This window comes from Alligator mississippiensis, chromosome 3 (genome assembly GCF_030867095.1).
Source record: "Alligator mississippiensis isolate rAllMis1 chromosome 3, rAllMis1, whole genome shotgun sequence".
Classification (NCBI taxonomy): domain Eukaryota; kingdom Metazoa; phylum Chordata; order Crocodylia; family Alligatoridae; genus Alligator; species Alligator mississippiensis.
The window spans coordinates 203,570,072-203,585,593 of NC_081826.1; the positions used below are offsets into that span (position 1 = coordinate 203,570,072).

The 15,522-nt window shown below is 43.3% G+C and overlaps 1 protein-coding gene across 5 annotated transcripts in view; it reads left to right on the top strand.

Moving 5' to 3' along the window:
- The window catches only part of NTRK2 (neurotrophic receptor tyrosine kinase 2), a 324,464-nt gene that overhangs the window by 81,847 nt on the left and 227,095 nt on the right, over window positions 1-15,522 (top strand). For 4 of the 5 annotated variants that reach the window (XM_006272070.4, XM_019478097.2, XM_006272071.4 and 1 more), the window contains exons 7-9: window positions 1,387-1,519; window positions 3,601-3,900; window positions 8,717-8,749. In XM_006272070.4, the coding sequence (XP_006272132.1) occupies window positions 1,387-1,519; window positions 3,601-3,900; window positions 8,717-8,749 (466 nt within the window). The remainder of the gene's footprint in view (window positions 1-1,386; window positions 1,520-3,600; window positions 3,901-8,716; window positions 8,750-15,522) is intronic. The other variant, XM_019478098.2, reaches the window with a different exon arrangement.

Below are 15,522 nucleotides of genomic sequence, written 5' to 3' on the forward strand. Positions count from 1 at the left end.
CGACCTTAATATGTTTTAAAGCACCGAGATGTTTGTAATTTTAGATAATAGAGGTTGTGCAGCATACAGACAGTGTTGTTAATGGGCATAATGAACAGACCAAATTCCATACTGTTTCTACACTGTTCAGTGCCACTGAAGATTGTATATCAGCAGTTTCTTAGGCGAGATTATGTGGGTGTAAATCAACAGAGTGCCATAGAATCTTATTTAATATATAATACTATGGTGCTGAATAAAATTTTATGAAAATACTAACGAATTGCCCATCAAGGATGATGGTGGGGGCTAGGGGGGGGAGGGCGAGGCCAGTTCCATGCCACCACCACCCTGTGCCATCCTTGCCTCCATGGAACAGGACCGGGGGAGTGGGGTGAGGCCAGCAGTGCTGGCCTTGCCCCCCTGCTTTGTCTCCTCCATCACCACTTTCATGGTGGCGCTCTGCAGTCCCACACTGTCCCTGCCATCCCCTCTGTTCCTTTCCGCCACCATCCCACGCCGCCGCCGTCTACAAGGAAGGAGCAGGACCAGGGGGTCAGTGAGGCCAGTGGTGCTGGCCTCAACCCCCTGCTCTGTCCCCTCCATCCCCTCCATCCCCACTGTCATGGGAGCATTCTATCCCTGCCATCTTTCTCCCTGCCCCCCACTCTGTGTCTGGCCCCGCACCCCTCCTCCACCCTGTCCCCTCCATCCGCGCTGTCATGGCAGCGCTCTGTCCCCGCTGTCATTCTTCCCCCACCCTCCGTGCCTGGCCCTGCACCACTCCCTCATCCCCCATCCTTGCTGTCAATCTTGACAGGCAATTCGCCCTGCGTGAAGCACTGGCCGGAGCCCTGCCCCACTGGGAGCCATGTGCCACAAGAACATTACAAACAGACAGACAGGCAGATGGACTAAGCCCTTTATTCTATATATTTAGTTCACCTGCCTGTGTGTCTGTTTGTCTGTTCATAATGCTCTTGGGGGTGTGTGGCTCCTGGTGGAGCATGGCTCCAGCTAGTGCTGTGTGTGGGGTGAATTGCTCATCAAGAATGATGGTGGGGATGGAGCGCTGTCATAGAGGTGGACGGTGGAGCCCTGCCCTGCCCATCATTCTTGACAGGCATTCTTGACGCAGCACTGGCTGGAGCCACGCCCTGCCAGGAGCCGTGCCCCCACAAGCGTTATGGACAGACAGACAGACAGATGGACTAAGCCCTTTATATATCTCTCTCTATATATACATATATATATATTTATATATATATATAATGGCCAGTCAATTGAACAGCAATAAGGTTATAGGGAAGGAAAACTAAAAGGCTCCGGAATCATTGTTATTTCAACTCTGTCACTTGTTCTACAAGGTAGTTGACACATGTTTGTTTCTTTTCTTGTCATTTGCAGAGTGATACAAGTAAGAATCCTGCCTCATTAACCATAAAGAATGTTTCTTCTAAGGACAATGGACTACGGATTTCTTGTTTAGCAGAAAATATTGTGGGAGAAGACCAAGCTTCTGTTGAGCTCACGGTGTTCTGTACGTAATCAGTGTTGCATACAATTTCAGCTGCAGAGAACCCTGATCAAACTGCATCAGCACAAAAAATGTTGGGTGTAAATGTCTGTTGGGCACATAAGTTATTGAAGTAAAATATCCTCCAAGTTTATGAACTATATTACATTTAACAGCACAATCAGAAGTTGTTATTTTTTAATGTTTTACTACATGGAACTGAACATCCCTGCGTATCTGGGCTTATACCTGTCTTAACTTTCAGTTTGAACTCATTTAAGTCAATGTTTGAAGTCCCAAATGTTCAAGAGACAATATAAACTGGAGATGTGTGTGTGTATATATATATATATATATATATATATATATATATATATACACATTATATACATATGAATATGTGTGTGTATAGAAGGAGAGGTGCACACAGTAATAATTGACCCTATTATCTTAATAGTATTAAGTGTTAAAGCCTTTCCTCTAAAACAGTAATTCTGGTATGTTAAAAAATAGTTATTCTGTAACATTTGTTTTCCCAGGCATATTTTACTTTACCCATAGCTCTGAAATAATCAATTTACTTGTTATGGTCAGGACAAGAGAGTTGGTACATGGGATAAAATCACTAACCTCTTAACTGTAAGATTCCAGCATGAATCTATTTAAAGTGAATTAAGTAGGATATTTAAATAGTCTTCAGCTGTTGACTCTTCACAGGAATCATCATTTGGAAGGCTCAGGCTTAGACAAAAATTTGCTTAGTAGATGCTCATGGCAGATTAGATTAAAGAAGTATCTATAGATGAAATGTTTTATAAATTTAAATCAGATGTCAAATAGCTACTGGAAGGGACATAAACCACAAATATTTTGAAGGGTATTAGCAAGGAATCCCAGATTGACTGCATTATGAATGGTATGAAGGAATATAACTAGATGGAAATTGGATGAGTAACAAGGAAAACTTCTTGTCAGTGAAATGTGCAATGTTGTGGAAAAATCTCCCAAAGGGATCAATAGTGTGGTCCATAAAATTGGGACATTTTGAATTCAATAGCATACTAGAAAATGTACTGTAGGAAATGATCTTGTACTGGTTAGGAGATAGCAGGGGTCAGCAATATACTGCCCATGGGCCAGATCTAGCCCACAAAGCTGGAAGACTTTGCCTCTGGCCATGCCCATGCTGCGGCTATACTGTAGGTGAATAGCTGGAAGCTGTACCTGCATTTCCCCTCACCTCCCTGCTCCTTGGCTGCAGGGCAGGCACAATTTTCAGCCAGTGGCAAAGTAAGCTGGAACTGGGGCCTTCCAGCTACACCCGTGCTACAACTGGGAGGTGGGGAAAAACAGCAGCAGTGTGGATGCAGCTTTCAGCTGCCCCTCACAGCTCCCCACCAGCTGGAAGCTGCACCTCCACTCCTGCTGGGAAACAGGGGGCTGGGACAAGTGGGTCTGGTACCAGTGGAGCCCCCAGGTGCCTGGTCCCAGAAAGGGTACATGCAAACCTTACTGCTAGTGTACTTCTGAAGCCAGCTTGCCTGAGTTGGACTGCAGCCAGGTTGTTCCAGCCCACATCTTGAAAAAGTGGACTGCTCTTGCTCTCTAGTATCCATGATGCTATGATGAAAATCACCTAAAAATGTGGATGCTGATTTGAATATACTTCCAGTGCTGTTTCACATTTTAATTAGCTCTTCAACACTTTTTATAGTACTTGGTGCTTTGGCTTAAAAACAATGTGGAGGAGTTCACATTAAACAAAAACCTTTAGGAGGACATTTCTCACCCCACAAAACCAGAAGTGCTTAAAGCTGTTCCTGATTTTATCCAAACCCATTTGTACATCCCTTTCTAAACAATAGTTTCCAGAGCTACTGTCCAATTCAGGTCTGAATTTAGAACCATAATCAGAGTAAGTGGGTGTACTCTCTCTGTTTTCCTATATGAATATGTTTATAAATAAGCTAAAGAGTGTAGTTTTCACAACTGACTATCTTTTAGCTTTAATGATTAGAAAAAAATTCCTAAATATTGGGGTGGCGGGGAGGGGGGGAGACATGTTCAGGATTTTCTGATGTTGTTCACTCTTTTTTTCAATATAGTTGCACCAAATATCACATTTATTGAATCTCCAACCTCGGACCACCACTGGTGCATTCCATTCACTGTGAAAGGGAACCCTAAACCCACACTGCAGTGGTTCTATGAAGGGGCTATACTGAATGAGTCAGAATACATCTGTACTAAAATACATGTTATCAATCAAAGTGAATACCATGGCTGCCTTCAGTTGGACAACCCTACCCACTTGAACAATGGAGCTTATACCTTACTGGCAAAGAATGAGTATGGAGAAGATGAGAAGCGAGTTGATGCTCATTTTATGTCAATGCCAGGAGATGGTGAGTACCTTTTTTCTACGTTAGGAATGGCACATTGATGATCATATAGTGGTAGTGCTGCTGACCAGCCTACAGGTATTAATTTGATGTTGCTGTTAATGAAATGGGCTGATCCACTGCTTTTTAAATTTAAGAGTTATCTTAAAATAAACTTCTCTCTACATCATGACTTTTTAAAAAGTTTCCCTTCCCATTTGAGACTTCTTTTCACTTTTGATTTGCTTAAGTGAGCTGCAAAATAGCTCCATTCCAGGCCCACAGTTCTTCCATGCCCTGACAGAATTGGTAAAGTAATAGTTTTTATAAAAGACCTTTCCCAGTAAATAAGTTCTGATCCTGAAAAGTGCTGATTTCAGCATGAGCTGAGAATTTTCTTCATCTTGTATGACTGAGATGAGGATGAATATTCAAGTCCCTATGGAAATATTCATATTCAGGATTGTTTTTTTCTAATGTAAATTCACTAGTGCAGTCTCCTAGTAAACGCACAAGTCAACATACTCATTAGTGTACTAGAGGGGGCTGCAGAGAAAACAAGTACCCCTTTAGGCAGGAGAGACAAGATGGCCACTGATAACTATTTATATAGGGAGTTGCTGTATTAAAGGTTCCGTAACAGACCTCCCTGTTTGGTTGGCAGCCAGGATATGACAGACACTCAAAATGTAGGGATTACAGTAAGTGTCTTATGTTTATTATGGTTTGATACTCCTCTCCAGAATAATGCATGGTATTCATGTGGCTAAGCGGTAGACTTCTACTTGTCCATGTGAAATTTCTCTTGCTGTACATGCACCTCACCTGTGAAGTATGGAAGCATTTTGGTGCAAGTAATTTTACATTTATACCTGAAAATCTGGGTGCTGGTATATACATTTCAGTTTCTCTAACCATTGGGTAGAAATAAACTGTCCCTAATTGAAATGGTGATGCCTAATCCTATGTTCTCCTCTCACAGTGACAGGAAAATTGGCTTTAAACATTTATATTTGAATTCTGTCCCCTTCACTACTAGTTATAAGCATAAAAAATGTACCCCATATTCAATACTTGAGGTACGTTGATTTGATAATCAACTATGTGATGGTTCTCTTCCCAGTTCGTGCAGTAGATTGAGAGTGGACACAGTTACTCCAGCGTCTCTTAGAAGCTTATCTCCTCTCTTTTCCTGTAGAGAGTCCTTCCCTAAATAAAATCATTACAGGAACAGTCCGGGGCTTCAGCTACTGGCAGCCTCCAATATTGCATTATAACAATCCAATAAAACGGTCCACCTTACAGAGATACCATTTAAAATGGAAAGCAATTTTGACTTGGCTGCATTCACTTAGAAGAATAAACAGTTTGTTTAATAAGTTTATAGGAATTTAAAAAGGCTGTCTGGAAGTTCAAGCAGAAGAAGATACCTGATATTGTCTTCTTTTGGGTGCATTTTTAATTATTTTGGCCTTTTTAATTATAAAATGGAATAGAACAGATCATCCCATTTCAAAAGGCAGTATTATACATTTATTCCTTCAGTTTTAAATTCCTATGTGTTGTAAATTTTGGAGAAAATCTGTGTTGTGTCCTTTTAAGCGTAGCTCCAAGTCTGTGGTGAATTAGGCTTCATAAATACATTATAGAGGAAACTACTATAAATGTAGTCAGGATCTTACAAATTGCTACATGTAGGATACATGGCCACAAACCAGTCTTTAAAAATTAACAGGAAGAAACTATCTATCCTGGCTGGTTCCCCAAAGCAGTTTTTATCTGGTAAGCTGTTTCATATAAGGTGTGTGTGATGCTGAGTTTTAATATTCTACAAAAATGATATAGGTTCTTCCCTTAATACTTCTGACTCTGTCGCTGAAGCTGTCATTGGGTCAAATATACATATTGTAAATTTACATTAAGTTACATTTCTGTTGTTTAAAAAAAGCTCTGTATAATGAAGCATAAAAATTAGGCACACACCCAGATATGTGCATTTCTGTGCCTGCATAATAGAATTGAATACCAGCTCTGATGTTTAATGGAGTGCGGTATCCTCCTCAAGCTTTGAACTGATTCTGTGATTATTGAATCTCTTACAGCCAAATGCACTGAAGATATTAAAAAAATGCCCAAAACAACAAAACCAAACCAAAACAAAAAACTTGAGAGTAATTAAAAAACCCCCAACCCACTCATAAAGCATATAATGTAATTTTAAAAATAAAGACAATGGAGCCTCGAGGACCTTAAAACATCACAGCAAAACACTCCACCTTTAAAGGTGTATCAGTCACAATGTAGATAGGATCCATTACAAGAACCTCTCTGCCTACAGTATGTTGTTTGTGGAACAACCAACTTTTTGTACTACTGGGCTGAGGAAACAGCTTAAAAAATTAGGGGAGCCAATGATACTGGCAACATTTGGAGTACAATAATAACATTGCAGTTAACACCAGGAAGCATATTGCTTATCAGAAACTTTTGTTTTATCTATTGAAGGAAATGTTCTGTTCTATGGAACTTTGTTTGTTGGTCTCCCGCACATAAGCAGAGATCTTGTCTGAGCATGCTAGCAGAAATCAACCTGGACTCTTCCCTAACTATAATATAGATCTCATGAGGAGATCTTTTAACTTGGGGATTTAAAACTCAAGCAGCTTTGCACCAATAACTATCCTTACTTTGGGGGCTACACAAAAGAGGGAGGGGTTGGTCCATGATGCATTATTCTAGCTTCTAAACAGAGAACTTTATTTGTTAAGGTTGTAGACAGTCTATCCGTTTAACAGGGGCTAGTTCCCTGAAATATACTTTGTTTTTCCTAGAATCATATTGAATAGTGCTCTAAGTATGAGTTACCTAAAAATGTCTCATATTGCAGAAGCCCCATAGATCGTATAGTAATGTAATAATTTCTACATTGAATTTTTTATCAAATCCCTTTTTTTAGGATTTACTGTAAAATCTGAGCAACTTTCAAGGACACTGGATATGACTGATGAGTTTGTCTACTATGGCAAATCACATTCCTATAAACATTAAGGAAGATCCTCAGCTGATATGTAAATGGTTAGGTTTGATTGGCTTTAATGAAGCTGTCCCTATCTAACCAGCTGAGAATGTGGCTTGCTGTTTTTGAACAGCCTTAGGACAAACATTGTGAATAAATTACACTTCAGTCCTGGCATGCCAAAGCATTTGTTTTAGTGTCACAATATTACTAAATCCTTCTTTTATTTGTTCTAAGTTTCACTTAGGGCCTTATTATGTGTTGATAAGGGGCAGCTGTTGGGGCTCTTAACACTTGGTTTGTCCACACGTTAACACCTGACACTAGTTTTAAGAACTGATTAGGCAGCTTAAAGTTATGCCACTCCAGGGCAGGATTATCTCTGATCCGTGTTACCCAGGGCAGGATTATCTCTGATCCATGTTACGCTAGCCAAATTCCTGCTCACTGCCCCTCCCCCTGCTTACTACTGGCTGGCTGTGCTATCTGTTCCTGGGAGAGCAGGCAAGGAAGGATTAACCTGCCTGGCTGGCCACCACCACTACCACTGCTGCTCTCTGGCTTGAGTTTAGTTTGGAGAAGAGCAACCACCCTGTGACATGAAAATGCTAGATATGCTTTGCAATTTTTAGTTTTTATACTTTTTGCAATAGATTCTCAAGCACTTGGTCCAAGAAAGCAGAAACAAAAATGCTCTAATTTCACTTTGCACGGGTTGTATACCTTGTAACTGCACATGTGAAGTCACTTAAACAGAATCATGCCCACTGATGGTTTCCTCTTAATATGTTTTAAATATTTCCAAACTTTAATTTCAGACTGTATAAACAAATAGAAAACATACAGAAACTGTAACTAAGAGACTGTTCTATAGGACTTATGCTGTGTCATTGGATGCAGGATAAATAAGCATAAATTGTTATGCTGAAAATATGATATCTTTTCAAGTGTAAATTGATTGATGCTTTAATATACTCAACATCAACAATTCTGTGTATTGAAGGCTTGCAAGATCAGATCCATATATATATGCACTAATAAGAAAAAGGTGCAAAATGACATGAAAAATATAGTGGGACAAGAAACTAGGTTTTTGCCCACCTTACTTGCATAAGGTCTTGGCTCTCTCTAGTTGCTGTGTGAATGGGGTTCTCATTCTGTTGTGAATCCTTGGGAGGTCTGTACTTGGGTCCTTGAGGGAACAGTTCTAGCAGAGTCAATGAAGCTACACTGTTGAGGCTATTGGTGCCTTTGGCCTGTAGTCTTAAGTGACATGCTGCTTTTTGACAATGTCACAACTACAAACCATGTTATCCTGATTTAAGTTAAATGTATTAGACCATGTGCACCTTAGTACAACTGAGGGAAACTCCCATTGAAGCCAGAGGATCAAATTCTGATTCTATCAGTATCAGGAGGACTTTCCTATTGTGTCACCAGGCATAGTTTGTTCTGCTCTTATTTCATATTTATACTAATGTAACAGTAGAATTTGGTGCAGGTGGGAATTGCCCCCTTTGCCAGGAGAGTAGATCAGATCTTTCATATCAAGCAAATACTTACATTTAGGATCTCTGGAAAAAATTAAAGATGCGATTTAATAAAAACCGTATGAATTATATTGAGTGTTGTTTTGTGGAGATTCTGACTGTTATTACTTAATGGCATTCCTATGGCTAATAATCTTTTAATTCATAACAAAATTCCTAAAAAAACCAAAACAAAACCCAACAAAGTAAACTAAAAGCCCTGTCGTTCTTCATCAATTATTTGTAAAATATTTACAAACTTTTTTCTCTTTCTCTCTTTCTCTTTGTTGGACAGGTAGTGGCCCAATCCTAGATCCTGATCTTTATGGTAATATATTTTATTTTGTTTTGTTTTTGAAATGACAAAATAATAAGTAACTCAAACTGCTAAAAGATGGACTGTTATGCTTGGTTGAATGGCACATATTTTAACATGAATCAAGTGTCCTTTGTATGAATGGTTCTTTTCCTGCTTATTTTATTTTAAGTGAATTAAGGGAAAAACATATTACTTTTTCTACCTCTGTCTCTAATGCTTTTGCTTCCAACCAGTAGAAGCATAAATTTACTGCTATTGAATGGTTCAAAGGTCCCTTTATAGACTTATTACAACTATGGATGGCACAGCGCATTCATTTTGAGGTTTTGTGAGCTTCAGTTCATTATCTTTCCCTTTATAATTTAAATAATATTTTTTCTGAAAAGATAATGGACCATTTGATTTACCTCTGTAAAAGGAGGCCTAGACTATAGGGGAAAATATAATTTGAAAAATAAGGTTGGCACAAGTGCTAACTCCTTTAAACAGGTTATTTTCTCTTCTAGTTTACCTTTATCAGTCTCTTTGAAGTGTAATGTTCAAGTTGATGCTCAATTAGACAAAATATTTCAGCTTATTCTTTACAAAGGCTGCTCTATACTATAAAGGCAGTGTGTAAACTTGGCTGTGCCTATTGACCAACCATGAAAGTCCATCTTTAAGAGTGCTTCCAAACTATCCTTTATTTTCTTGGAGGAGTTGGATCCTGCTCAGTATTTGGTTATTTGAATAAAATGGCCCATGACTTAAATTTCCTTAGGCTGAATTAAATTTTATTGCTTTGATTCCATTCCATGTCATTAACCTTTAGCCTGAATATGCAGTTTGGGATCAAAGTGGTTTTAAGTGCTTAGGAAATATTTAAAGCATAGCTTCTCCTCCCTTTTTTCCAAATGCTTTACTTGGATAGTTTAGACAGTTCTTTGCCTGTGCTCTATTATGTAAGTAGTATGAACAAGGTATAAATCCTTTGGTTTTGCTCTGTAAAATTATCTGAGGCCCCTGTTTAAGAAGGTAATGATGTTTGAGCTTGCTTTTAACCATGCAAGTACTATCATTGACTTTGCTGAGAACTACTGATATGTTTATATTTACCCAAGAGATTTGGTATTTTATTGAACTGGAGTTTGGAAGAACTACTGCTATAGAATAAAGTGTCATTTCATTTGTTTCCCTTTTGAAATTATTGCTCTTGGACTGTGTTTTTTTTATTAAAGATGTACACCATCACTTCTTGCTCGCTGTGAGACTCTTAGTAGTCTAACTTGTAGTTGTTCCAATTTCACTGGTATAGTTAGTGGGTTGAGCAAATGACAGCTAAAATACTCAGCTTTAAATGGTTGTATAATTATTTTTTGTGTGTCACAAGTTGAAGTCAATGAACTTGAAATTGCCCTGGGACTAGCTCCTGTTCTGTGACCTTGCATGTTTCATGGAATAATTTTAGAAAGCTTCTTTTTGTCTACTTGCATTCTCTGTTGAAATAAAGATGTAAAGGTTCATCTTCCCACATCAAAACTCCCCCTTGCCCCCAAAGAATTTTTCAGACTCCTATGAAAACTAAGAATTTGCTGTCTAGATTTTATTGGGGAGAGGCAAAAGTAGTAATAAAAAGAAAAAAGTCTGCAAGATCTACCCCCAGACACTGCCTTTTTACCAAAGTGCTTTAACACTACCTTTAAGTTGGAGTGCTGTCAGCTTCTGTTGAAGCCTGTGAGAGATGAAAAACACTTGCTGCCCAAAGGACTGGGCACTTAAGGAGGAGTAGGTGTTTACTTACATTTGGACGTGGGAGGGAGAGCAAACACATCAAGCAGGGAGAATGGTGAACTGCAGCTCTCCAAATATAATTTAGAAAGCTACTAATAGGAGGAATTGAAGCAGGGTGTAAAAGGGACACCCTTTAACTCAGCTGAAATAAAATGGCCTGCAGGCAGCAAAAAATCAGGGGCTTAAATGGAATATTTTTCTTCCCAAAATAAGGCGGTGGGTGGGGTGTGCACGCATTTGTGTGTGTGTGTGTGGTGGCTAGTAACACTCTGTAGTACATGGGCCCATTGAGTCCCCAAGAAGGGGCCGAGTAGGACACTTTCATTATGCCTCCCTGTGACTTGTATTAGTTGATATGGAATGGGCCTTGCACAAACAGATCTATTCATTGGTTAGGCCCTGTGCTCCAGGGACAGAAGTGACACATAAACTGGTTTAAGTAATCAGAAACTTTTATAAACCTATAACAGAACAGAAGTTCAGTGAACATAAACTGCTTTCAATATGCTCAGACTGTTTAAAATAAACCTGGTTGAATATAGTATCAGACTTAACTGATTTAGGTCAAACCAGTTTATGGAACTTCTGTCTCAGATCCCTCCCTGATTCAACTTAACCCACAGTCCTCCAGCATCCCAGGATGCTATGTAGCTCTGGGCTATGCTCTCTGCTCCACCAGAGCAGGGCAGGTCTGCCCCTAACTGTAAAATCCCAGGCAACCCAGAGCCTGGCCAATTCATCTGGCCTTGCCACCTCCACCAGGGGAATTGGCCTGGCTCCCAGCTGAGGTGGAAGTAAACCCCGCACTGTGGACTTCCCTGCATGCTGGGCACAACCTGGCTGGGGGTCCAGAGCTGGTGGGGGCATTTCCTCCCCCCTCCCCAGCCAGCTGCCAGCTAGGGAAGGGGTGTGGCTGGGTGATCATCCTGCTTGGATTCCCAGCTTGGGTGGGGGCAGCAAAGTGGGCTCCACACTCCCCCTCCCCCCCCCCCATGCCAGGCACAGTTTGGTTGGGGGCCTGGAATAGGGGAGGGGGAGGGATAGGGCAGCTGTTCCCCCTCCCATCCCCCAGCTCCTTCCTCAGCCTGCCTGCTGGCTGGAGAGGGGAATAGCCAGGTGATCGCTCTGGCTCCTAGTTCCCAGCTCAGGTGGAGGGAGTAAAGCCCCTAGTTTGGGCTCCCCCCACCCTGCACCAGGCACAGCCTGGCTGGGGGTCCAAAGCCAGGCAGAAGGGGGCCATATCCCTCCCCCCCATGGGCCTGCCTGGTGGGGAGGGGACATTGCTTGGTAATCACTTCAGCTCCCAGTAGGGCAGGAGGAGTAAAACCCTCACTGTGGGCTTCTCCACAGCCGAGAGCTGGTGCAATTACCCGGCCATGCCCCCTGGCAAGCCAGCTGAGGAGGGAGTTTGGGGAGGAGGGTCCCCCAACCCAGCTCTGGTCCCCCAACCAGGCTGTGCCTGGCATGGGGCAGAAGCCTGCAGTGGGGGCCATTTTACCTCTAAGTCCCTCCTCAGCCAGCTTCCAGCCAAAGAAGGGCCATGGCCAGGATATCACTCTGGCTGCCAGCTCACAATGGGGGCTTTACTCCCCCTGCCTGAGCCAGGAGCTGGGACAATCACCCAGCCATGCTGTCTCCTCAGCTGGCAGGCCAGCTGAGGAGGGAATTGGGGTAAAAAATGGCCTCCACTGTGCGCTTCCTTCTTGTACTGGGCACAGCCTGGCTGGGGATCCAGATCTGGGTCAGGGGGCCCTTTCCCCCCTCACTCCCTCCTCAGTAGCCTGCTGGCCGAGGAAGGGGCATGGCTGGGTGATTTCCCCAGCTCCCCCACTTTGGCAAGGGGAGTAAAGCCCTGACTTCAGCTTCCCTGCATCTGGCTAGGCCCCCTCCTTGGCCAGCTGGTCACTGAGGAGGGAGTGAGTGGGGGAAAGGGCCCGCACACCTGGCTGTGGATCCCTGGCTAGGCTGTGCACATCACAGGCGGAAGCATGCAGTTGAGGCCGTTTTTCCCACCCACTCTGTCCTCAGCTGGCCTGCCAGCTAGGGAGACAGCATGGCCAGGTGATCGGCCCAGCTCCTAGTTTGGGCAGGTGAGTAAAGCCCCCACTGTGAACTTTCCTGCAGCTGGCAGCCAGGACAATCACTGGGCCATGACCCATCTTCAGCCGGCAGACTGGCTGAGGCGGCACTGGAACGTGAAATGGCCCCCACTGTGGGCTTCCCCCCAATGCCGGACATAGCCTGTCTGGGGGTCTAGAGCTGGGTGAGGGGGCCCTTCCCTCCTCATTCCCTCCTCAACTGACCTGCTGGATGAGGAAGGGGCATGGCTGGGGGATTGTCATGGTTCCCGGCTGCAGGGAAGCCTGCAATGGGGGCTTTACTCCCCCTGCCTAAGCTGGGAACTGGGGAGATCACTGGGACATGCCCCCCTCCTCAGCTGGCAGGCTAGGTGAGGAGAGAATGGAGGAGGGAAAAGCAGCTTCCACCGCGGGCTTCTCCCTTGCCATGCACTCAGCACTGCCTGGCTTGAGTCTGGAGATGGGAAGCGGGGCATTCCCCCCCACCCCCACTCCCTCCTCAGCTGACCAGCCAGCCAAGGAAAGGGCATGGCTGGGTGATGGACCTGGATCTGGCTCTGGGTGAGGGGGGAGTAGGGGGAGAAGCACCTTGCTCCCCGTTTCCTTTGTACTGTGGAGACCCCAGCTGGGGGTCCAGTGCAGGGTGATGGAGTTCCTTTCACATCTCCTCCTTAGCTGGCCCGGACTGAGGAGGGGGCATGGCCAGGGGGCTCTGAGCAGGGGGAGAAAGAGAAATGCCCCACCAGGGGCTTCCCCCATCCCCTTACCCCTCCCTTAGGATTGGACAGTTCCCCCCACACCCACTCCTCAGCTAGCTGGAGCCTGAATCACTCATCTCCTGAATGGCTCATCTCCTGGCTCTCTACTGTGGCTGTCAGGCTGGGAGGCATGCTTTAGCACACCCCTGGTTCCTGGTATAGGCTACTGCAGGGGTCTAGCTGCCTTTCAGGTTTGAAAAGTGAACATCAGCTCCCTTTCTAATTGGTTCAATCTAGGCATCTTACAAGAACCTGCAAAGTTTGAATCAGTTCAGTCTCAGGGTTTTTAACTGTCTGTACTTAGTGTCCACCCCCCAGTTTTGTGCAGAGTGAATCCTTTTAAAGAAGGATTTGATCTGTCCCTATAGGTTTGACCTTTACAACTCTGTGTTGCATGTGGTAGCTTCCAAACCGTCTCATGATTAAGGCTAAGTACAGACAGTCCAAAAGCCCAAAGCTTAATTGATTCAGGCTTTGCAGGTTAGTTTAAGCTGCAGAGATTAAATTGAAACAGAAGTGAACACACATTTAGCTTTGATTCAGGAAATGCAGCCACATGCCTGCAGTGGCTCAGGCCAGAACCTGGGAGGCACTACTGCACAGCAATCTGGCATCTAGTCAGCATGGGCTGTGTGTTTGCGTCCTCTTCCTGGTGCCCCTGAGGTCTCTGGGATTTGCAGTCCTGGCTCACAGCATCAGGACTCCACAGGGTTGCTTATCACTTCCTCTAACTGCTTCCAGGTGCCTCTGGGTTTTTAGTCCACAGTTGCAGCCACCAGTAAATTTGAGCTGTGGAAGGGGTGCCCTAGCTGTGCTCGCCCCACACTACGCCTTTGTCAGCCAGCCCTCACGGCTCCAACTGGGGAACAGAGGGGTGGGGCCAGCTTTGCTCTCTGGAGTAGACAGTACAGCCCTGCTGAGGGCTGCAAAACATGCGTGAGGGCTGTGATTTAAGTTGAACCAGGAAGGGGTCTGGGACAGAAGTTTCATAACCCGGTTTGACCCAAATCAGTTAAGTCTGATACTACATTCAACCAGGTTTATCTTAAACCAGTTTCAGCTATTTTGAAACTAATTTATGTGCATTGAGCTTCTGTTCTGTTACAGGTATAAACCAGTTTTTGATCACTTAAACCAGTTTATGTGTAACTTCTGTCCCTAGCCTAAGTGTTTCAAAGATGGTACAGGAAGCAGAAGTAGTGACCTGCAAAAGAAAAAAGGTTTTAGTATGGGACACAAGATGTCTTTTATTGGCAATGATATTATTTATCATTTCTGTATCACTTCCCATGCTCCAAGCTTTGCACAGACATTAATCCTTCAAATAATTAATCCACACAGCATCTCCGTGGCATGGATGACTAAGAACTACTATCCCTATTTTTATAGGTAGAGAAACACAGGCAGAGAATTGAAGTGACTTGTCCAAGGCCAAACAGGAAATCAAATGCAAAGCTAGTATTTCTGATTCCCAAGCTCACATTCAGGCTATCAGGCCATCAGGAGCAACTATGTCAGATAAAGACTTGACTGTGTCACAGAATGATTGCTGTGTTTATGAAGAGTGTGCTGTTGTAGGTTATGTATGTGATGCCTATTTTTTGCACACACACTGACTTTGAAGTCTGGGATGCTTATTCTTTGCTATTTGACAACTTTTGTAGTCACAGTGGCATCAAGTGGGTAGAAAGTCCTAGCTTGCTTTGGTAGTTGTTTACATCCAGTTGGCACAGGTGTAAATGACTGCAGAAGGTATTGAACAGTTGATACTTCACCTCTGAGTGGGTCAAAGTACATGCATATACTTTCATATATTTCTGTGCACAAATTGAGTAATCACATGCAGAAGAACCCATTCAATTGCATGATTTTCCTCCTGATGCAGTTTTGCCCAGATGATTCTTGGGCACATGTTTGCAAACCTCACCCATCATAAGAGGTCTTGAAAATCTCGCTTTAATTCAAGCATGAATTTATCTGATTCCCAATCCTTCAACAGGAAGTGGCAATGCAACACTAATGTGGTAAAGTGACCTCATTTATCTCTTACCCTTTCTAATGCAGTACTGCATTCAGAGTCATTTAACAAAAAAGCACCAGAAAACTTGCTTCTGATTAATCCCCCAGGATATGCTTTCCCATGGCTAGTGTTAGGAGGAAGGGTACGCATAATTGG